The sequence below is a fragment of the Tamandua tetradactyla genome, chromosome 8 (genome assembly GCF_023851605.1).
Source record: "Tamandua tetradactyla isolate mTamTet1 chromosome 8, mTamTet1.pri, whole genome shotgun sequence".
Lineage (NCBI taxonomy): Eukaryota > Metazoa > Chordata > Mammalia > Pilosa > Myrmecophagidae > Tamandua > Tamandua tetradactyla.
Window position 1 is genome coordinate 40,699,846 of NC_135334.1, and position 22,561 is coordinate 40,722,406.

At 36.6% G+C, this 22,561-nt stretch overlaps 1 protein-coding gene and 1 non-coding gene across 10 annotated transcripts in view; one reads left to right on the forward strand and one right to left on the reverse strand.

Moving 5' to 3' along the window:
• Positions 1-22,561, reverse strand: part of YAP1 (Yes1 associated transcriptional regulator) — a 144,426-nt gene that overhangs the window by 42,292 nt on the left and 79,573 nt on the right. For 4 of the 9 annotated variants that reach the window (XM_077113144.1, XM_077113145.1, XM_077113146.1 and 1 more), the window contains exon 4: positions 6,467-6,580. The exons of 4 other annotated variants lie outside the window; for them this stretch is intronic. In XM_077113144.1, coding sequence (XP_076969259.1) covers positions 6,467-6,580 — 114 coding nt within the window. Of the gene's footprint in view, positions 1-6,460; positions 6,581-22,561 lie in introns of all 9 variants that reach the window. One more of the 9 variants, XM_077113143.1, reaches the window with a different exon arrangement.
• Positions 18,983-19,053, forward strand: TRNAG-UCC (transfer RNA glycine (anticodon UCC)). Its single transcript has one exon. It is a non-coding gene; the product is annotated as a tRNA-Gly (tRNA).

Sequence of the window (22,561 nt, forward strand, 5' to 3'; positions counted from 1 at the left end):
AAATATAACTTGAAACAGTTTTCTTTTAAAAATTAACTAATGTTAGCATTCTCTGCATGGGTTTTGTACTATTTGCAGCTGTCTTATAAGTGAATTATCTCAAAATAAAGTTTAAGAAAAAAAATTGCTGTTTGATATTAGGGGTTTTAATAACACAAATAAACCATTATTTTAAATTATCATTCATTGACTTTGGTGAAATTTAATCACCAAATTCAGTATGAATAACTCATGTAAACAAAGAAAAAATATTTCTTCATTATATAATCATTTGAATTATTAAATCATTTGAATTATTAAAACATCCCTCAAGTAGGAATTACATACTAATTTTACTTCATTAACATGTATCTGCTTACCATGATTGATATAAACTATAACTTTATGGGAGTTTTAAAGTTTAGAAATAAAGCATACCAAAGATGTAACACTTTTAAGGCAGTTAAGATTGTACCTGTTAATACAAGGATGTTTAAATTCCTGTATCCTTACAAGAGTTTGAGAGTATGGACAAAGCTTAACTATTCCACCCAGTTCTTCCCATCCCCCACCATGTCTGTACGCCTGGGCATACTCATCATGAGATAAGGCTTATCTTTAGATTGGAAGTTGAGAGATTTCCCCGTCTCCTTTTCAAAACTAACTCCCCGCTATGACTACTGAACCAAAAACTAAATTTAAATGGTGGAATAAATACCATTTATTCCACCATTTAAATCAAGATCAAGAGTACCTCAGAAACCTCGATGCACTCAAACCAATAAGTCTATGAAGAGGAACCTTAGAATAATTAAGCAAGGGTCCAAAGCAGTCACCAAAGGTTTCATAATCTAGTGTATTTGTACTTAAATTAATGAAGAACTGGAACTATTCTTAGAGCATCCAGTCTAATACACTGGCATTACAGATGAGTCATATTAGGTCAAATGAAGTTAAGTATCTTTGTGGACTAGTTGGTTGCAATGCTGATATCGTACAAACTTGGGTCTCTTGATTCTCCTGAGTAGGTTTTTCTCCTGATAGTGATCATCTCCATTTGAAATTAGAAAAGGTGCTAGCCTCTACTGTAGATTTGAAAAATGAGTAATATATAGGCCATGAAAGCATTCAAAGAACTTCAAAGAAAAGTTAATCAAATCTGTAATTAAAGGAAAAGTAAATGAAATTTCATAAACTAAGTATGATGAAAATGAAAAGAGGTGATGCCTGCTTGGGGAAAAATGGATGAGTGATTTATAAAAAGTACACTTGAGAAAGGGACTGAAAGATCCAACAAGAAGACAGTGACAGGAAGGATATTTCAGGTAAAGAGAACAGCATGAGGAAAAGTTAGGAGGTTGAAACGGGAACTGTCCAGTGCACCCAAAGTATCAGCTGAGCAGACAAAGAGGACAAGGATCTTTGGAGGACTGTATATGCCAGGTCAGAGCAGTGCCGTAACTATTCCCCTCGCTGGTTAATGCACACATAAAACACCCTAAGAGTATCCTACTGAAAGGGAACCGGTAAAATGAAAAGGGAGTGAATTGGGAAAGAACCCAAAACTCCAAATCACACACACGCACACACACACACACAAAAGCTGGAAAAACCACAGTTAAAACCCTTCTGAGTTTACAGACATATTCCCAAATTTGAAGGGAGGTAAAATTCTGAATAAAGGGACGCAAACTCTATGGTCATTAGAACTTCCTGCCAACAGAATGGATTGTCTTGTAGCATAGTTGGTTGCAAGATAGATCAAAGCTGAGATTGGAAGGCAATTTCTTAAGAATATGATAGAGGTGAGGCCTGTATTATGTAGAAAGCTCAACTAGATGGCTTCAAAATCTGTTTCAATCTGCGATCTCTTTATTCTCTACTGTCACTGGAAACACATTACCTCTGGGTAATTTCCTCAAGATAAGCCACAGGATACAAGAGGATTATCTACCATTTCTTCCTCCCTCTAAAATGTCCATGTCGTAGGCATGCTTCTGGAAAATTAAGTGTATGCAACCTAAATTTCTTAAAAATGCTAAGTGTCAAAAGATCAAGTTCAGATTCTAGTCCTGTCACTTAACTATATAATCTTGGGTAGATGACAATTTCACTAGGTCTCAGAGGGGCTCAGATTTTGGGTAATATTCCCCACTTCTAGTATTTGTTTTTATTGGAAATGTGTGTTTATGGTCTCAGGAGTCAGAATGACTGGGTGCAATTCGTATTTACTTGGCAAGGACCAGGAACTTGAATGACCCGCAGGGTCCAAAAAACTAGCCTTGCCTCCGTTGAGAAATGCATATTAGAGGAATTATAAGGTCCTTTTCAGGGACATATTTTGTAAGGTTTACTAGTTCATGATTTTTCAATTTGCAACAGTTCTTACCTAGAACACACTGAATGACATTTTTTCTCCCTAACTAAGCAGTTAATAATATAGTCCACAACCAAAAACACTTGAAGCTCACCAGGGAAGATTTAAAAGAGGGGAAGAAAATAATGCCTTGTTTTTAATGCACAGATATAAAGAAACTTTTCAATAAAATTTACATGATTAGATGTTGACATACTTTCTACCCAAGACTCCATATGAATAGAATTGCAGATTTAATTTCTACAGTCTTTAGTCGTTTCTCCCATCATTAATAAGACAGATTCTAAGGTATTTAGTTGGTTATTAAGTACCCTTTCATCAAAAGAAAAATATTAATTATAATAAGTAACAGAAATATTGAATCTTAAAGGAAAAAGGTTAATGAAAATGTAAATGTCTGAACATTTAAAATTTTTAGTAGATCTGTAGCTATTAATGCAAAATACTTAACTTTGGCTTTGGGCCCTTATTTTAAAAAGTTACATACACATTATTTTATTTATTGTTTATAATTTTTAAAAAATCATACTACACATATACATTGTGTGTGTGTGCGCTGATAGCAAGTTTTGGAAAATTCAAATAAAGAACTAAAATTAACATCTGAGTTTTAATTACCTTTTGGGTTTCCATGTGCAGAATTGTAATAAGTTCTTACAGGATATTATGTTTTTGTCATACTTGATTGTTCATTACTTCCTTTAAGACTCCAAAAATATTAACTTTTTCCTCAAATCTTTGGCTTCAATACTTTTGTTTAAGCAATACATATTTTTATCCCAGGGGTACCACTGGCACTTATTTTTAGAAGCAAAGATTGCTAACACTATTTAATACATTCTTTATATATAAACAATAAAGGCATTAGCATTACATAAAAGATCATTTCACTTATTGTTGCAGTTTTGGCATAGATTTTTCATTTCAAGAACTGTAACTGTAATTTCATTTTGAGTCTATTAGGGCTTTCATTGGAAAATACTCATATGACCATACTATATCGCACAATAAATCTGCAATGTACAAGGAAGTGTTTACTTTGAGACCCTTCATGTTTACTGTGTAAAAAAAAAAAAAACGCCAGGAGAAAAAGAATCTCTAAAAGTGTTTATTGGAAATAGCTTAGTGGCCTGCATAATACTCATGGATCCATTTTCATAAATATCATGGGGAAAATACATTCCCAGTATTCTTTAAAAAAACAACTAAACAAACAAAAAAAAACCTCCAGAATATGAACATGGTCTGAGATCAGATGATAGTACCAAATCACTGTTTAATTTCCTAATTTTGACAAGTTTTGAGGAAATGTTAAGTTAGAATGTCTACTAATGTTAAAAAAAAGTCTTTGTTTTTAGGAAATATCCCCTGGAGTATGTAGGGGTAAAGGGGCAGCTTTATATGTAACTTACTCTCAGCTCAGAAAAATGCATATATATATGTGTGTGTTAACATTTGGGGAATCTGTATGAAGAACATATGAGAATTCTTTGTACTACATTGCAACTTTTCTGTAAGTCTGAAATTATATCAAAATAAATAGTTACTAACAAAAAAAACCCTCCATTTAAAAAAAAAACTCAATTTTTCAAAGCTCAAAAAATATCAGTGAATCCTTACTGCCATTAGATGCCATTTCATGATGTTACAAATTACTAGTAAATTCCCTAAAACAATATTAATGTTTTAAAAAACAAGAACACCAGATAAACAAGAACCAATCCACAACAAATCACTACTTAATTTTCTAAAATTATATGGATAACTTATTAACTTCAAATGGGATGTGTGAACAATCTAAGGCACCTGATAAAGAATAGAATTATAAAAGGGGATGATGTTTGAAGGAGGTGACCAATAAAATTGTTTTATGGAAGCGTATCTTCTATTTCAAAGTGCCAAAAGACATGGCCTGCTGGACTCAAGCTAAGAATTGATAAATACTTTAATATGGATTTTGGAATCATAGGAAAGCAACAACCTATCATTTGTTTTTGTTTGTTTGCTTGGCTCAAAGGATCAGAAATGGGGAGAGTTTGAGATAAAATGCATTCCATTATATAGAACCTTGAATTTCAACGAAAACTCCTTTCAAATTCAGCACCTAACAGCTTGTCTCCATTTGCTGTCACTCTAGATCAGAAAAACCCACACTTTTTTTTTCTTTCCTGTCCCCCTTCACAGTTACACTTGAGCTCTCTGACTGAAAAGATCTGGAACAGATTAAAAGTCGGGCCACAAAATAAAAAGCTTTGGCATGTTGTCAAGCCTGTCTGGAATATACATATACAGTGGGCCCAAAGTGAGAAACTAAGGACAATAAGAGAATTTTATGAAACTTTTTTGGGCACATCTAATTGTATGCCTGTGTATACATATGTTAGATGTGGGGAGTTTGTTTTTCAGTACTTTTCTCCCCTAAAACAAAAGACCAGACTGTGTTTCTAATCAATGGATCTACAAGTTGCTTTATTTCACTGTTTTAACTGAAAACATTTCCTTAAAAAAAAAAAATAAAACTGTGTTCTAATTCCTGACCCCCTGCAGTTAGTTAGTTGATCATCATCTTCATCATATTAGGCTTGGGGGAAGAGGACAGGCATAGCAACACATTTTTAAATTTTCCAAACATGGACAAGTTAAATTATTTTCATTAAAGATGTTCTAAGGAAACATGGCTGTTATCTTTCCAGTCCCTACAAGTGGAAACCTTTATTAAATTCTCTATCTTACTTGGTTTCCTGTTTCAACCACAAAGGGGTTACTCAAGTATTTCAAGTATTAAATATAATCTGATGTTGCAAATTATTAGCATGACATATTACTTTTTCAGCACCCAAACAGGTCTGAAGCTCAAAAGGACAATATTTAAGTCAAACTGGATTATCTGTCAAAATGATCTCTGTCCTGACTCCAACTTTGACTTTACTTGAATAGGGGGGTTTAAATCAGACCAGAAAGCTGACGAGTCAGTCAGTTTGGGGCAAACCCAAATCCTAGTTGTTTTTTTAAGGTATACATAAAGACATAGAAGAATTGTTCACAAATGTCCCTGTCAACCATCAAGGAAATTATTTTTCCTCACCAGCTCTGGGTAGTTTTTCTTTTTCAACCCCACCTCTCTCCTGGGTTATGTTTTGATGGCAATCACATAGTTAATTCCTCTTTCCCGTAAGGGCCCAGCAGTTGTTGTTAGGTCAACCCCTGTAAAGCTTCAAAGGCTCCGCATCCCCTCAGTCTGACCTACTCAGTGATCTGCACACTGTTTTCATTTAGCTGCATCCAGTCCAAGACGAAAGCTTCAAAACCACAATAATCTGCTTCTTTTCAGATTCATTTTTCCATGGCTTTGGAAAAATACCTCAGAAACCCAACTAAAGAAACTGAAAACAGTGAGAAAAAAAAAAAGGCACCAAAGAAGATGTATACCCTTATCAAAACCTGCACATTTGGAGGGGAGAGTTTCCTTTGTGCAAATGGTGATTTAGCCATATGATTTGGAGGGGAATATGGCTTTCCTTTTTTGTTTCCTAGATAAAAAATAAACAAAGAAAATTTTTACTTTAAAACAAAACAAAAAATAGCCAAAAGAAGGGAGAAAAGGGAAAACTACTTGCCATGGACCCTCTCCAGGGTAAAGCAGTCCCCCACCCCCACCCAATGGGAAACACTAAAGAACCAGACACGGGATGGTACTCACTGCTCACAAAGTAAAGCATAAGCAGACACGGGTCACAGACAAAAGCCGGTATCCCAGGTTTTAGATGTAGCATGACAGCTTGATTATTATTGAGGCTCAAAAGATCATTTTAAACAAGATCAGGGTATCTTCCCCAAATGTGAAAGGAACAGTGATGATTCTGGTTAGTTAGCCACAACAACATTCCTCCACCCTCATCCCAAGGGGCCTAGATTAAAACACTGATTTAAATCTGAATTTCTCAAGTTTAAAGTGAGAAGTAGAAAAATAGTACTGGGAAAAGTTAGATGGTCAAAGTAATTTTTAATACTAAGAAGCAATGCAATTTTATTAAAATGTACCTTCCCAATTTCATATACAAAAAAATAGTAATCAAAAAGATCTAAAAGGGTTTTGAGATGAACCTTTACCAAAACGAGGGTCAAGCCTTGGGTCTAGCCAAGAGGTGGTCTTGTTCTTATGGTTTATATAGTAAATTTCTCCATCCTGAGTCATGGCTTGTTCCCATCCATCAGGAAGTGGACCTATAATACAGAAAAAAAATCATGTTTGGTTTTCATTTGGTGCAGCTAAAAAAAGGGGGGGCGGGATGCTAATTTAAAAATAAAAGACACTTTGACATGAAACAGTTCAGTAAAACAGATTAAAGCATTTGTTCAGAGAAGAAAGGTAAATCAATATACCCGTTCTTCTCCACTAAAAAGAAAAACACTATCAAATAAAACTGACATCCCAAAGACACATTGTTTTTTTAAAAGTCAGATTTTCAAAAATTCTTTTGAAAGTCATGACCAAAATAGTTATTATTACTGTTAATTCAAGGCACAGAAGTGCTGTGGCTCAAGGACTACCCCCAAATCAGTTTGGTGACAATACCTTCCACGGGACTTGAACTTTCTTTAATAAGGAATATATGCAAGTGTTTTTAGAAAACCTTAAATATCCTAAGCATTCTATTTAATACAGCACACTTTGCTAACATTGCCAAGTTCCACTTATTTCCTTTATGTATATAACTGGATTACACCAAGAAAACTATAACAGAGAAAACTATAGTTCAAAAAAAGAGCTTATTTAACAGTCCAGAAATTGCTAGGAGGTAGGGCTCTCTTCTAAACTGAGTCTAACAGCCATGTAATATTGAGGCAGGTGTGGAAGCTGGAAATAAAGCTGGTGGAAGGCAAATTTCTCAGGAAAAAAGAGGGACAAGATACCATTTCAAAGTTACGGAATGAGAAAACAACTTATCAGAGATATAACTAAAGAATATAGTATGTCTAACAAGATTTTTCTATTTTTATGAGATAAAGAAGTGAGATAACTGCTTTTGGAAGGTAAGAACAATGAAAAGAGAGGCTTAGAATAAATTCCTAAATTCAAGCATATTTTCTCCTCACCCCATTGCACTTCCCTTCTCACTCCCACACCAGGGTTTAGGAAAGACAAGTATCAATTGGAAAAAGAGTTTGAACACATGCCTAAAATCCGTCCATCTGTGGACTAAGATAAATCGATTACTTATTGTGTGCAAATCACTGTTCTAAGTATATTACGTACATTACTGCATTTAATCCTTATACCAACCAATGATGTAGTCAGTGGTATTCTCTCCATTTTAATGAAAAAATTAAGGCACCGAATGGTTAAGTCTGGTATAAAGATCTGGTTAAGTCAGGTGTAAGATCACAAAACCTAGTTAGTGTCAGAGATAATACCTAAACCCAAACAGCCTAATCCCTGAGCCATTGCTTTTTACAACTATACCACTTAGTTCCCACATCAGACCAGAGATTAAGTATGACTCCTATACAAAAATGGAACAAATTCTTTCTTTCTATATTCGTATTCTTAAGCCAATTTCATGGGTGATGCTCAGCCAGTACTCAACAAAGTTCTATGAGACCCAAAGCTCTAATTCTAGGCCAGTTTTATTTGTACCAAGAACGGACCAATTTGCTACTGTACTGTCAAAGGTCTGCTTTGATCTCTCTCACACACACTCACACACACACACACACACACACACACACACACACACACTTACACAACATCCTCTTAGGAAATGCAGACACATAAAACTGGAGTGCTCTCTATGCCCACAGAGGCCATAGTGGGGGCACCCCCCCTCCACCTGCTGCTTCAGTTTTGGATATACACAATGCTAACCATGTCCAGAAATGAAATTTGCTATACACATCCCAAGTTTACTGAAAGGTGAATGGGAAGCAAACTTGTTTAACACATATAAATCAGTCACTTTTCTTGGTACTATTCACTATCTCTTTGGGCCCCAGGAGGAAGACAGAACTCCAACAACTGAAAGCTAATGATTTGTTTCTAACTTTAATTATAAAGATGGCTCAATTAAAAAAATTTTTTTTAAAAACAAGCAACTAGATTAAAAAATTCTAAGTTCCTAAGATATATGACTTAAAGGTGATGGTGAGGGCAGGCCACGGTGGCTCAGCAGGCAAGAACACTTGCCTGCGGACTTCCGGAGAAGATGGCGGCTTAGTAAGACCTGCGGATCTTAGTTTCTTCTCCAGGACAGCTACTAGGGGAGTAGAAACGATACAGAACAGCTCCCAAAGCCACAACAGAAATAAAAAAGACAGCGTACCCCATCCTGGAACGGCTGGCTGGCTGAGAGAAGCCGCTCGGGTGAGATCGCCGAGGCGCGCGGGCTTAACCGGGAGGGCGGCAAGCGGCCGGAGTCACTCCCTTCCCCCTTCCCGGGCCGGCTGGGAGAATTGGAGAGGCGGTCCCCTGAAACCGCGGCGGCTGGTGCCCACACCACGCGCGGCCCCCCAGACCAACTGAGAGAATTGGATCGGAAACCCCCAGGCCGCGGAGAACGGTGACGGGTGGGGGAGGCCCCTTCCAAACCTGTGACTCCCCGGGAACGTGCACTCTCCCGGGTGGGCCGCTGCCGCTGGCGCCCTCCCGCCACGCTTATCGCCCCGGGCCGACTAGGAAATTCGGACGGGCGCTTTCCTGGGCTGCGGCGGCCAACAACCCTTCCCGCGTTCGGACCCCGGGCCGGCTCGCACTCTTCCAAGCCGCTCTGGCTAGCGAACCTCCCGGACGGCGAGAGTTTTGCAAAGTTAAAGGTCCCACAGCACCTTTTACTGGTGGGACCCACAGAAAAACGTGTGCCACGAGCGCTACCTACTGGGCAGGATAAGAAAAACAGAACCCAGAGATTTCACAGAAAAATCTCCCAAACTTTTGGATCCAATACCCAGGGAAATCTGTCTAAATGCGCAAACGCCAACAGAAGATAACGGATCACGCTCAAATAACTGAAAATATGGCCCAGTCAAAGGAACAAACCAATAGTTCAAATGAGATACAGGAGCTGAGACAACTAATGCTGAATATACGAACAGAAATGGAAAACCTCTTCAAAAACGAAATCGATAAATTGAGGGAGGACATGAAGAAGACATGGGCTGAACATAAAGAAGAAATAGAAAAACTGAAAAAACAAATCACAGAACTTACGGAAGTGAAGGACAAAGTAGAAAAGATAGAAAAAACAATGGATACCTACAATGATAGATTCAAAGAGACAGAAGATAGAATTAGTGATTTGGAGGATGGAACATCTGAATTCCAAAAACAAACAGAAACTATCGGGAAAAGAATGGAAAAATTTGAACAGGGTATCAGGGAACTCAAGGACAATATGAAGCGCACAAATATACGTGTTGTGGGTGTCCCAGAAGGAGAAGAGAAGGGAAAAGGAGGAGAAAAACTAATGGAACAAATTATCACTGAAAATTTCCCAACTCTTATGAAAGACCTAAAATTACAGATCCAAGAAGTGCAGCGCACCCCAAAGAGATTAGACCCAAATAGGCGTTCTCCAAGACACTTACTAGTTAGAATGTCAGAGGTCAAAGAGAAAGAGAGGATCTTGAAAGCAGCAAGAGAAAAACAACCCATCACATACAAGGGAAACCCAATAAGACTATGTGTAGATTTCTCAGCAGAAACCATGGAGGCTAGAAGACAGTGGGATGATATATTTAAATTACTAAAAGAGAAAAACTGCCAACCAAGACTCCTATATCCAGCAAAATTGTCCTTCAAAAATGAGGGAGAAATTAAAACATTCTCAGACAAAAAGTCACTGAGAGAATTTGTGACCAAGAGACCAGCTCTGCAAGAAATACTAATGGGAGCACTAGAGTCAGAACCGAAAAGACAGAAGAGAGAGGTATGGAGAAGAGTGTAGAAAGAAGGAAAGTCAGATATGATATATATAATACAAAAGGCAAAATGGTAGAGGAAAATATTATCCAAACAGTAATAACACTAAATGCTAATGGACTGAATTCCCCAATCAAAAGACATAGATTGGCAGAATGGATTAAAAAACAGGATCCTTCTATATGCTGTCTACAGGAAACACATCTTAGACCCAAAGATAAACATAGGTTGAAAGTGAAAGGTTGGGAAAAGATATTTCATGCAAATAACAACCAGAAAAGAGCAGGAGTGGCTATACTAATATCCAACAAATTAGACTTCAAAGGTAAAACAGTTAAAAGAGACAAAGAAGGACACTATCTACTAATAAAAGGAACAATTAGACAAGAAGACATAACAATCATAAATATTTACGCACTGAACCAGAATGCCCCAAAATATGTGAGGAATACACTGCAAACACTGAAAAGGGAAATAGACACAAATACCATAATAGTTGGAGGCTTCAATTCCCCACTCTCATCAATGGACAGAACATCTAGACAGAGGACCAATAAAGAAATAGAGAATCTGAATATTACTATAAATGAGCTAGACTTAACAGACATTTATAGGACATTACACCCCACAACAGCAGGATACACCTTTTTCTCAAGTGCTCAAGGATCATTCTCAAAGATAGACCATATGCTGGGTCACAAAGCAAGTCTTAACAAATTTAAAAAGATTGAAATCATACACAACACTTTCTTGGATCATAAAGGAATGAAGTTGGAAATCAATAAAAGGTGGAGTGCCAGAAAATTCACAATTACGTGGAGGCTCAACAACACACTCTTAAACAACCAGTGGGTCAAAGAAGAAATTGCAAGAGAAATTAGTAAATACCTCGAGGTGAATGAAAATGAAAACACAACATATCAAAACTTATGGGACGCAGCAAAGGCAGTGCTAAGAGGGAAATTTATTGCCCTAAATGCCTATATCAGAAAAGAAGAAAAGGCAAAAATGCAGGAATTAACTGTTCACTTGGAAGAACTGGAGAAAGAACAGCAAACTAATCCCAAAGCAAGCAAAAGGAAAGAAATAACAAAGATCAGAGCAGAAATAAATGAAATTGAAAACATGAAAAAAATAGAGAAAATCAATAAGACCAGAAGTTGTTCTATGAGAAAATCAATAAGATTGATGGGCCCTTATCAAGATTGACAAAAAGAAGGAGAGGATGCAAATAAATAAGATCAGAAACGGAAGAGGAGACATAACTACTGACCTCACAGAAATAAAGGAGGTAATAACAGGATACTATGAACAACTTTACGCTAATAAATACAACAATTTAGATGAAATGGACGGGTTCCTGGAAAGACATGAACAACCAACTTTGACTCAAGAAGAAATAGATGACCTCAACAAACCAATCACAAGTAAAGAAATTGAATTAGTCATTCAAAAGCTTCCTAAAAAGAAAAATCCAGGACCAGATGGCTTCACATGTGAATTCTACCAAACGTTCCAGAAAGAATTAGTACCAATTCTCCTCAAACTCTTCAAAAAAATCGAATTGGAGGGAAAACTACCTAATTCATTCTATGAAGCGAACATCACCCTCATACCAAAACCAGGAAAAGATATTACAAAAAAAGAAAACTACAGGCCAATCTCTCTAATGAATATAGATGCAAAAATCCTCAATAAAATTCTAGCAAATCGTATCCAACAACACATTAAAAGAATTATACATCATGACCTAGTAGGATTCATCCCAGGTATGCAAGGATGGTTCAACATAAGAAAATCAATTAATGTAATACACCATATCAACAAATCAAAGCAGAAAAATCACATGATCATCTCAATTGATGCAGAGAAGGCATTTTGACAAGATTCAACATCCTTTCCTGTTGAAAACACTTCAAAGGATAGGAATACAAGGGAACTTCCTTAAAATGATAGAGGGAATATATGAAAAACCCACAGCTAATATCATCCTCAATGGGGAAAAATCGAAAACTTTCCCCCTAAGATCAGGAACAAGACAAGGATGTCCACTATCACCACTATTATTCAACATTGTGTTGGAGGTTCTAGCCAGAGCAATTAGACAAGAAAAAGAAATACAAGGCATCAAAATTGGAAAGGAAGAAGTAAAACTATCACTGTTTGCAGACGATATGATACTATACGTCGAAAACCAGGAAAAATCCACAACAAAACTACTAGAGCTAATAAATGAGTACAGCAAAGTAGCAGGTTACAAGATCAACATTCAAAAATCTGTAGCATTCCTATACACTAGCAATGAACAAGCTGAGGGGGAAATCAAGAAACAATCCCATTTACAATCGCAACTCAAAGAATAAAATACCTAGGAATAAATTTAACTAAAGAGACAAAAAACCTATATAAAGAAAACTACAAAAAACTGTTAAAAGAAATCACAGAAGACCTAAATAGATGGAAGGGCATACCATGTTCATGGATTGGAAGACTAAATATAGTTAAGATGTCAATCCTACCTAAATTGATTTACAGATTCAATGCAATACCAATCAAAATCCCAACAACTTATTTTTCAGAAATAGAAAAACCAATAAGCAAATTTATCTGGAAGGGCAGGGTGCCCCGAATTGCTAAAAACATCTTGAGGAAAAAAAAACGAAGCTGGAGGTCTCGCGCTGCCTGACTTTAAGGCATATTATGAAGCCACAGTGGTCAAAACAGCATGGTATTGGCATAAAGATAGATATATCGACCAATGGAATCGAATAGAGTGCTCAGATATAGACCCTCTCATCTATAGACATTTGATCTTTGATAAGGCAGTCAAGCCAACTCACCTGGGACAGAACAGTCTCTTCAATAAATGGTGCCTAGAGAACTGGATATCCATATGCAAAAGAATGAAAGAAGACCCATCTCTCACACCCTATACAAAAGTTAACTCAAAATGGATCAAAGATCTAAACATTAGGTCTAAGACCATAAAACAGTTAGAGGAAAATGTTGGGAGATATCTTATGGATCTTACAACTGGAGGCGGTTTTATGGACCTTAAACCTAAAGCAAGAGCACTGAAGAAGGAAATAAATAAATGGGAGCTCCTCAAAATTAAACACTTTTGTGCATCAAAAAACTTCATCAAGAAAGTAGAAAGACAGCCTTCACAATGGGAGACAATATTTGGAAATGATATATCAGATAAAGGTCTAGTATCCAGAATTTATAAAGAGATTGTTCATCTCAACAACAAAAAGACAGCCAACCCAATTACAAAATGGGAAAAAGACTTGAACAGACACCTATCAGAAGAGGAAATACAAATGGCCAAAAGGCACATGAAGAGATGCTCAATGTCCCTGGCCATTAGAGAAATGCAAATCAAAACCACAATGAGATATCATCTCACACCCACCAGAATGGCCATTATCAACAAAACAGAAAATGACAAGTGCTGGAGAGGATGCGGAGAAAGAGGCACACTTATCCACTGTTGGTGGGAATGTCAAATGGTGCAACCACTGTGGAAGGCAGTTTGGCAGTTCCTCAAAAAGCTGAATATAGAATTGCCATATGACCCAGCAATACCATTGCTGGGAATCTACTCAAAGGACTTAAGGGCAAAGACACAAACGGACATTTGCACACCAATGTTTATAGCAGCGTTATTTACAATTGCAAAGAGATGCAAACAGCCGAAATCTCCATCAACAGAAGAGTGGCTAAACAAACTGTGGTATATACATACGATGGAATACTATGCAGCTTTAAGACAGGATAAACTTATGAAGCATGTAATAACATAGATGGACCTAGAGAACATTATACTGAGTGAGTCTAGTCAAAAACTAAAGGACAAATACTGTATGGTCCCACTGATGTGAACAGACATTCGAGAATAAATTTGGAATATGTCATTGGTAACAGAGTCCAGCAGGAGGTAGAAACAGGGTAAGATAATGGGCAATTGGAGTTGAAGGGATACAGACGGTGTAACAGGACTAGATACAAAAACTCAAAAATGGACAGCACAATAATACCTAATTGTAAAGTAATCATGTTAAAACACTGAATGAAGCTGCATCTGAGCTATAGGTTTTTGTTTTGTTTTGTTTTGTTTTGTTTTATTTTACTATTATTACTTTTATTTTTTTCTATATATTAACATTCTATATCTTTTTCGGTTATGTTGCTAGTTCTTCTAAACCGATGCAAATGTACTAAGTAATGATGATCATGCATCTATGTGATGATGTTAAGAATTACTGATTGCATATGTAGAATGGTATGATTTCTAAATGTTGGGTTAATTTCCTTTTTTCCGTTAATTAAAAAAAAAAAGAGAGAGAAGGGGTAATTGGAGCTGAAGGGATACAGATTTTACAACGGGACTGGATATAAAAACTCAGAAATGGACAGCAGAATACTACCCAATTGTAATGCAATTATGTTAAAACACTGAATGAAGCTGCATGTGAGGTATAGGTTTTTTGTTTTTTTTTTTTTCTTTCTATTATTGTTTTAATTCTTATTCTGTTGTCTTTTTATTTCTTTTTCTAAATCGATGCAAATGTACTAAGAAATGATGAATATGCAACTATGTGATGTTATTAAGAATTACTGATTGTACATGTAGAATGGAATGATTTCTAATTGTTTTGTTAATTCCTTTTTTTAATTAAAAAAAAAAAAAAAAAAAAAAGAACACTTGCCTGCCATGCCAGAGGACCTGGGTTCAATTCCCGGTGCCTGCCCATGTATTTAAAAAAAGATGATGGTGAATAAGCCAACACCAATTACAGGTGTTACAATTCAACAACTCTGAGACTTTATTATTAGCCTCCAACTTCTGGACAACTCATAATGGGCAGTAAACATTTTTATCCCAATTCACTTTAGTCTAAGACATGGAAATGATGTAGGGGCTTTTGAAGGCAGGGCTATCATGCCTGACCACCACACCAATCCTTTGAGGAAGAAAAGAAAGACATGTACAAATAGGTCCTGTATCAAAGTAAAGAGAAAGAGACCAGCATTTTAATGAGATATTAGAAGGATAGGGAAATTTGATTTAGGATAGTAAAAGAGAGTATTAAGTAATTCATAAATTAGAATTACTTATCCTTGGGGAAAATAAACTTTTATGTAGGATTTACTACTACTGGTTGATTATTAAGTTATCTAAGTATAGCAAACAGTAACGTTCTGCAATATTTTAAAAACATAAAACTCCGTGTCATAATACAGAATCTGATGTGATATGAACTTCCTGCTCTTGTCTAAGGACCCTCTGACATTAGTAATGACTAACTAAAACCCTTTGCAATATCTAATTAAACAAGAAAGTCTTGATTAACTATGCCACAAATTAGACGGTCAACCTCTCCCTATGTCCCACAATTTAGGAATTAAAGAAGTTATCCAGGACACCAAAAGTTTACTATACACACCCTGATGAGTGGTTCAAAGTACAATATAAGACTATCAAAAAGCAATTTAAGAGGAGTAAGTGGAAAAGTAGATTCAAATATCTTTTAAAGGAATCTAATTCTAAAATTCTGATCCATTTGGTATGGAAATTCTGGCCTCTTGATTATTTATAATTAATCACAAATTGTGCTTATTATATGCAAGGCACTGTTCTAAGTTCTTTATAAACATTAATTCACTCAACAATCCTATAACATAGGTAGTAGTATTATCCCCATTTTACAGATGTGGAAACTAATACACAGAAAAGTTACTCAGCTTGCCCAAGAACTAGGGTCCAAGCCAAGAAAATCTAGTTTTCCAAAACTCATGCTTTTAATTTTAAGTATTATATGCCAAATATAACAAACAATAATCAAAAGTTTTTGTTTTGTTTTGTTTTTAATTTTCCTTTCCTTGGAATTCCATGAAATCCCATGACTTCAGTAGTATTCATGTAGATGACTCCAACACTCTCCATGCTTCTCTCAGAGTCAACAGTAGTCTCTTCTCCGCCACCTGCACACTGGCACCTCACAAAACATGCTGAGCGGTTTTCATTTTAAAATATTATTTGGAGCGGCCTCCGCCACCGCCGCCAACGGGGCTGTCCCTGTAGCTCCCGATGGAGCTTGAGGTTGTAGAGCCGCCGCAGAGCTCTGCCCCGGCAAGACGAGGCGCCTCAGTCGCCGAGACGTGCCGTCGCGGGGCTCCCGGGAGCGGCCCTTAGCGACCCCACCCGGGCCCCCTCAGCTTACAAAACACTACACAGAAAAATAATGATCTGCTAGACTGTGCATCCAGCTTCCAAAATGCCTGTGCAGGCAGCTCAATGGACAGAATTTCTGTCCTGTCCAATCTGCTATAATGAATTTGATGAGAATGTGCACAAACCCATCAGTTTAGGTTGTTCACACACTGTTTGCAAGACCTGCTTGAATAAACTTCACCGAAAAGTTTGTCCTTTTGATCAGACTGCCATCAACACAGATATTGATGTGCTTCCTGTCAACTTTGCACTTCTCCAGTTAGTTGGAGCCCAGGTACCAGATCATCAGTCACCAGGTACCAGATCATCAGTCAATAAAATTAAGTAATCTAGGTGAGAACAAACACTATGAGGTTGCAAAGAAATGCGTTGAGGATTTGGCACTCTACTTAAAACCACTAAGTGGAGGAAAAGGTGTAGCTAGTTTGAACCAGAGTGCACTGAGCCGTCCAATGCAAAGGAAGCTGGTGACACTTGTAAACTGTCAACTGGTGGAGGAAGAAGGTCGTGTAAGAGCCATGAGAGCAGCCCGTTCACTTGGAGAAAGAACTGTTACAGAACTAATATTACAGCACCAGAACCCTCAGCAATTGTCTGCTAATCTGTGGGCTGCTGTTAGGGCTCGAGGATGCCAGTTTCTAGGGCCAGGTAACAACTAATATTACAGTGACTGTCTGCCTTTGTTATTGTCTGTCAGGACCTGAGAGTGCCAATTTCTAGAGCTAGGTAAGAATTTTCAGACTCAACCCATCTTCTTCATTTATACTTACAAATTTTGGCATAATTAGAGATAAACTAGTTTTTGTTAATCATAATCTGTATAATAGATACTGCTTCAGTGTTTTTAGAACAAATTTCTCAATTAATCCTCAACGGCCTTCAAATAGTTGTTGACCAGCTCCAATTTTACAAATTAGAAACTGAGTCAGAGGGGCCCAAGATTACCAGATAGTAAAGGAAAGGTGAACATTTTTTTGGTCAGAAAAAATTTTTTAACCTCTTGATTTTTTAAAAACTTAAAATATTCTAAAGAAAGTAAAAATTATCAGGAGAAAATTTGTGTGTGTGTGTGTGTGGTTAAGTGCTATGTTCCGTTTTAAATATCTTTACCTATTCCAAATTATGAAGTATTTTCCTGTGTTATCTTCTAGGAGTTTTATTGTTTTACCTTTCTCATTTAGAATTACAGTCCAGGTAGAATTTAATTTTGTAAGGGAAGCCTTTTTAATTAGTGTCATTGGGCAGCTAGATAGTCATGTGGAAAAATATAAAATTGGATATATTCCTTATACTGTATAGCTATATAAATTCCAAATGGGTCAGAAATACTTACGATTAAAAATAATAAAATATGCTAGTAAAAAATAAATAAATAAATATTATTTGCATTTCCCTGAAATGAAACGTTCGTGTAGACTTTCACATTTCCATGACTAAATTTTTAGCAATAGCCTACAAATTGGTCTTAATCTACTCTAATATTAACCACAAGATCATCTTGCTTCATCTTCTTTGAGGAAATAACTCTCTGAATCAGGGCTTTCCGTGGTTCTCAAAAACCCAGAGGAGAAGCTGTTAAATCTTTAGTGCATTACTCAAGGTCTTTATAATCATACCACGTAGCATCACAGTGATCCTGAAAACAACCAGTACTCTAGGTGCAACCTACGTCTTCAAGATCATTTCCCCCCCTCTCCTAACTCAGTCTACTTTCAGTCCCTCAGATTTGTTCTCCCCTTCCCTGTCCAGGACTCTCATAGGTGCAGTGCTTCTTACAGCAACTTTTCTCCCCACTTTCTTTGCTTGGCTAACTCCTATTCATCCCTCCTCAATTTGAATGCCATTTGCTCACAAGGGAAATTCCACTGTATTCTCACACTACGCTTGTGAAGCTATTCTCAATTCTGTCCCATTAGAAGAATCTTTCCCACCTATAAACTGAAATTGCACTTTTTTTTTACTTTCCTGGGTACTTATTGCATATTGTCTTGTATTTGCTCTTTTACACTGAATTTAACTATAGTCCATGTGGTACTGAGAAGAATTCATCATTCTACCCTAGAATATAGAAAAAGAGTTGAGAGAAAGAGAGACACATAGTCAGACTGACCCATAGACAAATCCACTGCAGAACAGAGAGGCCACCATGTGTCTTGCCATGTGACACACTAAGGACCAAGGATTCTGGCAGCCAGCCCCACAATGCCAGAGTCTTGATTTGCACTTTTCCTTACCTCAAAACCATGAGCAAATAAATCCCCATTGTTTAAAATGAACCACTGGATGGTATTTGCCTGAGCAGCTTCAGGAAACCAAAACAGGGGCTAGGGGTGGGAGGGGTGGTATATTTGATTTTGCCAAGTTGCTCAGGACAAAGATGACATTTATTGGAATCCACCACCAGGCTAGTTTGTGATACTTTGGTTTGCACACTTGAATTTGGGGGTTTTCAAAACACACTAGAACTGAGGGTACACAGGTGGTTCAGTGGTAGAATGCTTGCCTTCCATGCGGGAGACCTGGGTTCAATTCCCAGCCTGTGCACCAAAAAAAAAAAAAAACTAGAATTAAAATATATGCCTCTCATTTTTCTGCAGTTTTATTTCCAAAGGAAATCTATCAACATAAACACCTTCAATTCATGTTTGAACCTTATAAACCTAAACAATCCCTAAATAAATTCTCTCCATACTACCAAAATTTTTAAGTAGACACAATGGAAAAGTTTGTCATGTGCAAACTTAAATATTTTATCACTAAGTTTTATGCGATTTCACTAAGCCAAACATAGGGCAAGTGTGTATATACAAAGCAGTCTTAAGTGTTCAAGGAACATGATGTATACAACTAGTGTTTAGAAAATGCATTGATAAATACACAGACAGATGAACAGACAGATAAGCAAAGTAAACCTCTGATATTTCTCTGGTCTTAAGTTTAAACCATTCTAGAATCTTCTATCTGAAGCAACAGTATCAATATCACCTGGAAACACATTAAACACATGCAGTGTCAGGCTCCACTCCAGATCTACTTAATCAGAGTCTGCATTTTAACAAAGCCCCAGGCAATTTCTCCAGACATTACCAATTGAAAACATGAAAGACATTATTAATCTCATCACTTGTTTTATTAAACTTGGATCCAATATTTGTAAGTTTTGCATACTCGAGCAAAAATTCCTTACCGGCTTGATTCTCACTCTCCTCATCTATAAAATGGAGATGGGCCCTCTCTCAATGGATTGTTGAGAGGATTAATGGAGAAAGTGCTTTAACATGTCAGTTCCCCTCCCCCCTTTCCAGGAATAGTTCTATCATTTCGTTCCAATAACATCTTTAACTTATCAAGGAAAATACACACAAAGGGGCAAGCTTAAATATGAGATGAGAAATTTGGGTCTAAAAGATAAATGATCAGACGATAAAAATAGGGAAAGCATTTTATGGAAAGTCCATTAAGACTCCCCTGGGTTACTGCATCTGCTTAACTGACTTCCTACTTCCCATCCATAGCCACACAGCAGTCCGTGTGATATTTCAAATTACTTAGATCATGCCACCCCCCTCTTCAAAACCTAAAAGGCCCTATATAATATGGTTTTCCCTGCATACTCTCTCCCTAGTGCTGTTCCAGCTGCAGAAGCCCCCTTCTAGTTCCTCAAACATGCCTCAGGGCCTTTGAGCTAGCTGCCTGCAATGCATGGAACATTCTTTCCCTTTTCCCAAGATACTCACCCGGCTCTCACCCCCACATCATTCAGTTTCCAATCAAAGGACTTCAGTCACAGAGGCCTGCACTGGAAAGGAATCCAAAATAACCCCTCCCCACAATCCCGAGCCAATCATTCTCTAACCCTTAACGGTTTTATCTTTCTTCTCTGCATTTTTAGTTATCTTTATATTGCATATTTCTTTATATTCTGTATTTTCCTCATCTAGAATGGTGCCTGGCACACAGTAAATACTCAGTATTTGTTGAGGGAATGATGAACTGGTGCCTTAAAGAAGTCTCTCTCCTCCTCCACCTTCCCTGCCGATTCACAAGCTCTTACTCTCTCGGCTTCCTTGGCATTCAGTGCATACCTCTTCCATCATCATTTCTTTCATGGTATGGAAAAAGTTTGTCTTGATTCTCCAATGGCCACCCCAGGGCCTAATATAAGATAGGTCATTTGATATTTGTTGAATGATTTAGGAACCGAAAAATACAGTTGTTTCAAGGAAAAACTATGACATTTTGTTAAAAATCATTTTTTTGTTTCTCATGTTACAGCTGGATGAATACACCAAGTATAAACTCAGAAAACTTTCTAATACGCAATGCATGCTTCAGACTTTCTTCAGTGCAACTGAGTCTTCTTTCATTCGATGAAATAGCTTAGAGTGTTAGTAAATTTATTTACAATTGATTAGCTTTCAAAAAATTTTACTGAAGCAAAAACACCTAACTTCTTTAGACTCCAGACTACTTAAACAAAGCAATCCCATTTTATTTTCTCTTACAGTCTCCTTGCCTTATAACATCAAAAAAAAGTATTATTTTAGAAAACTCTGACAATTGTTGTGGGATTTATGTTTCACTCATACGCTCTATATATGGTAGTCTATGGATGTCATTTTTAGAGATTTAGCATCTCAATCTTTCACACAAATATTCCTCCTATGAGTCATAAAATTATTGCAGCAATTGAGTATCAGAAGGATTTAGAAATCAGTGGGAAAGACAAAAATAATACTCCAGCACTTACTAAGAGAAGCCATAAAACGACATTTGCTTTGGTTCTTAAATGTAAAAATTAAGTCTCTCATTCTCCCTACCCAAAGCTGAGCATTCTCCCCAAATCTACAAATAATCATTGAAGAAATGTTGAACATGGACACTTTTATTTTTTAAGCTGCTATCTAATAACTAATTTTACTGAAAGAGCTGGTGCAATGATACTCAAGTATCTAAAATTTTTTTCTTTATATTCATTAATAATATCCTCTTAGTCCAAATTAGTCTATTGGTTAAAATAGCGGAAATAAATTTAATCCTTTTCTTCTATTTTACTAAGTTCACTGTATACCCTAAAATTCTAGTAAGTTTCAAAATTCAAAAAAAAAAAACTTTACTTTCCCAAACAATTACTTCAGTTACTACTACTAATAGATTTTTAAAAATATTTATTATTTGTGCTAAGATCAAGTGAAATCAACAATCTTGAATTTTATATCTCTTCCTACTTTAGAAGATAACTTTCTAAAATAAAACAGAGAGGACAGAAAGGTATTGGCTTATCTGAAATAACTAGTATATAACTAAAGAAGTTTCAAATCTTTCAGTTTGAGAATCACAATAAAATAAATATAGCATGACAAAAAGAAAACACTGATTTGAAACTACTGAAAAACAAAGTAACACTATATACACCTCAACATGACTAATTTTGACTTCTTCAATAAAGGAATAAAGAAATACTTCATATCAGTGGCACTGAGAGTTCGAATAGAGTCTAGAGGGCTACTCTGGAGGTTGCTCTTATGCAAGCTTTCGTTAGACATTGCTACCTATAATAAATTGCCAAACCACAACAGGACCATTCCAGCCAATCCTAAAGAACACCTAGGGCAATATATAAGATTCCACAAGGGTTCCATGTACCAGAGTAACTTTCTAGAAACCTACAACCTCCAGATGGGTCCCTGGACCAGATAAATCCTGAAACCTAGCGGGCCCAGCTTCTCCAGAACATCAGATAGTTCCATCTCCCTACCCCATATTAGTGGCAGCCCCTTCTAACATGAGAAAGTTAGAATGGGCATAGCCCAAGCACCCCTAAAGAGAGGGGTAGAAAGATCAAAGGTGATGGTAGAGTCATACAGAGAAGATAGGATTCAACAAATGAATATGATTGCTGATATATGTTTTATATATATATATATATATATATATATATATATGTTATTTTTCACAAAAAAGTAAATAAAAAGCTGTTGGATGATGATAAAAAAATATTTATGCCTTCTAGCCTTCTATATTATAGAGCAGCTAGAAGGAAAAATCTGAG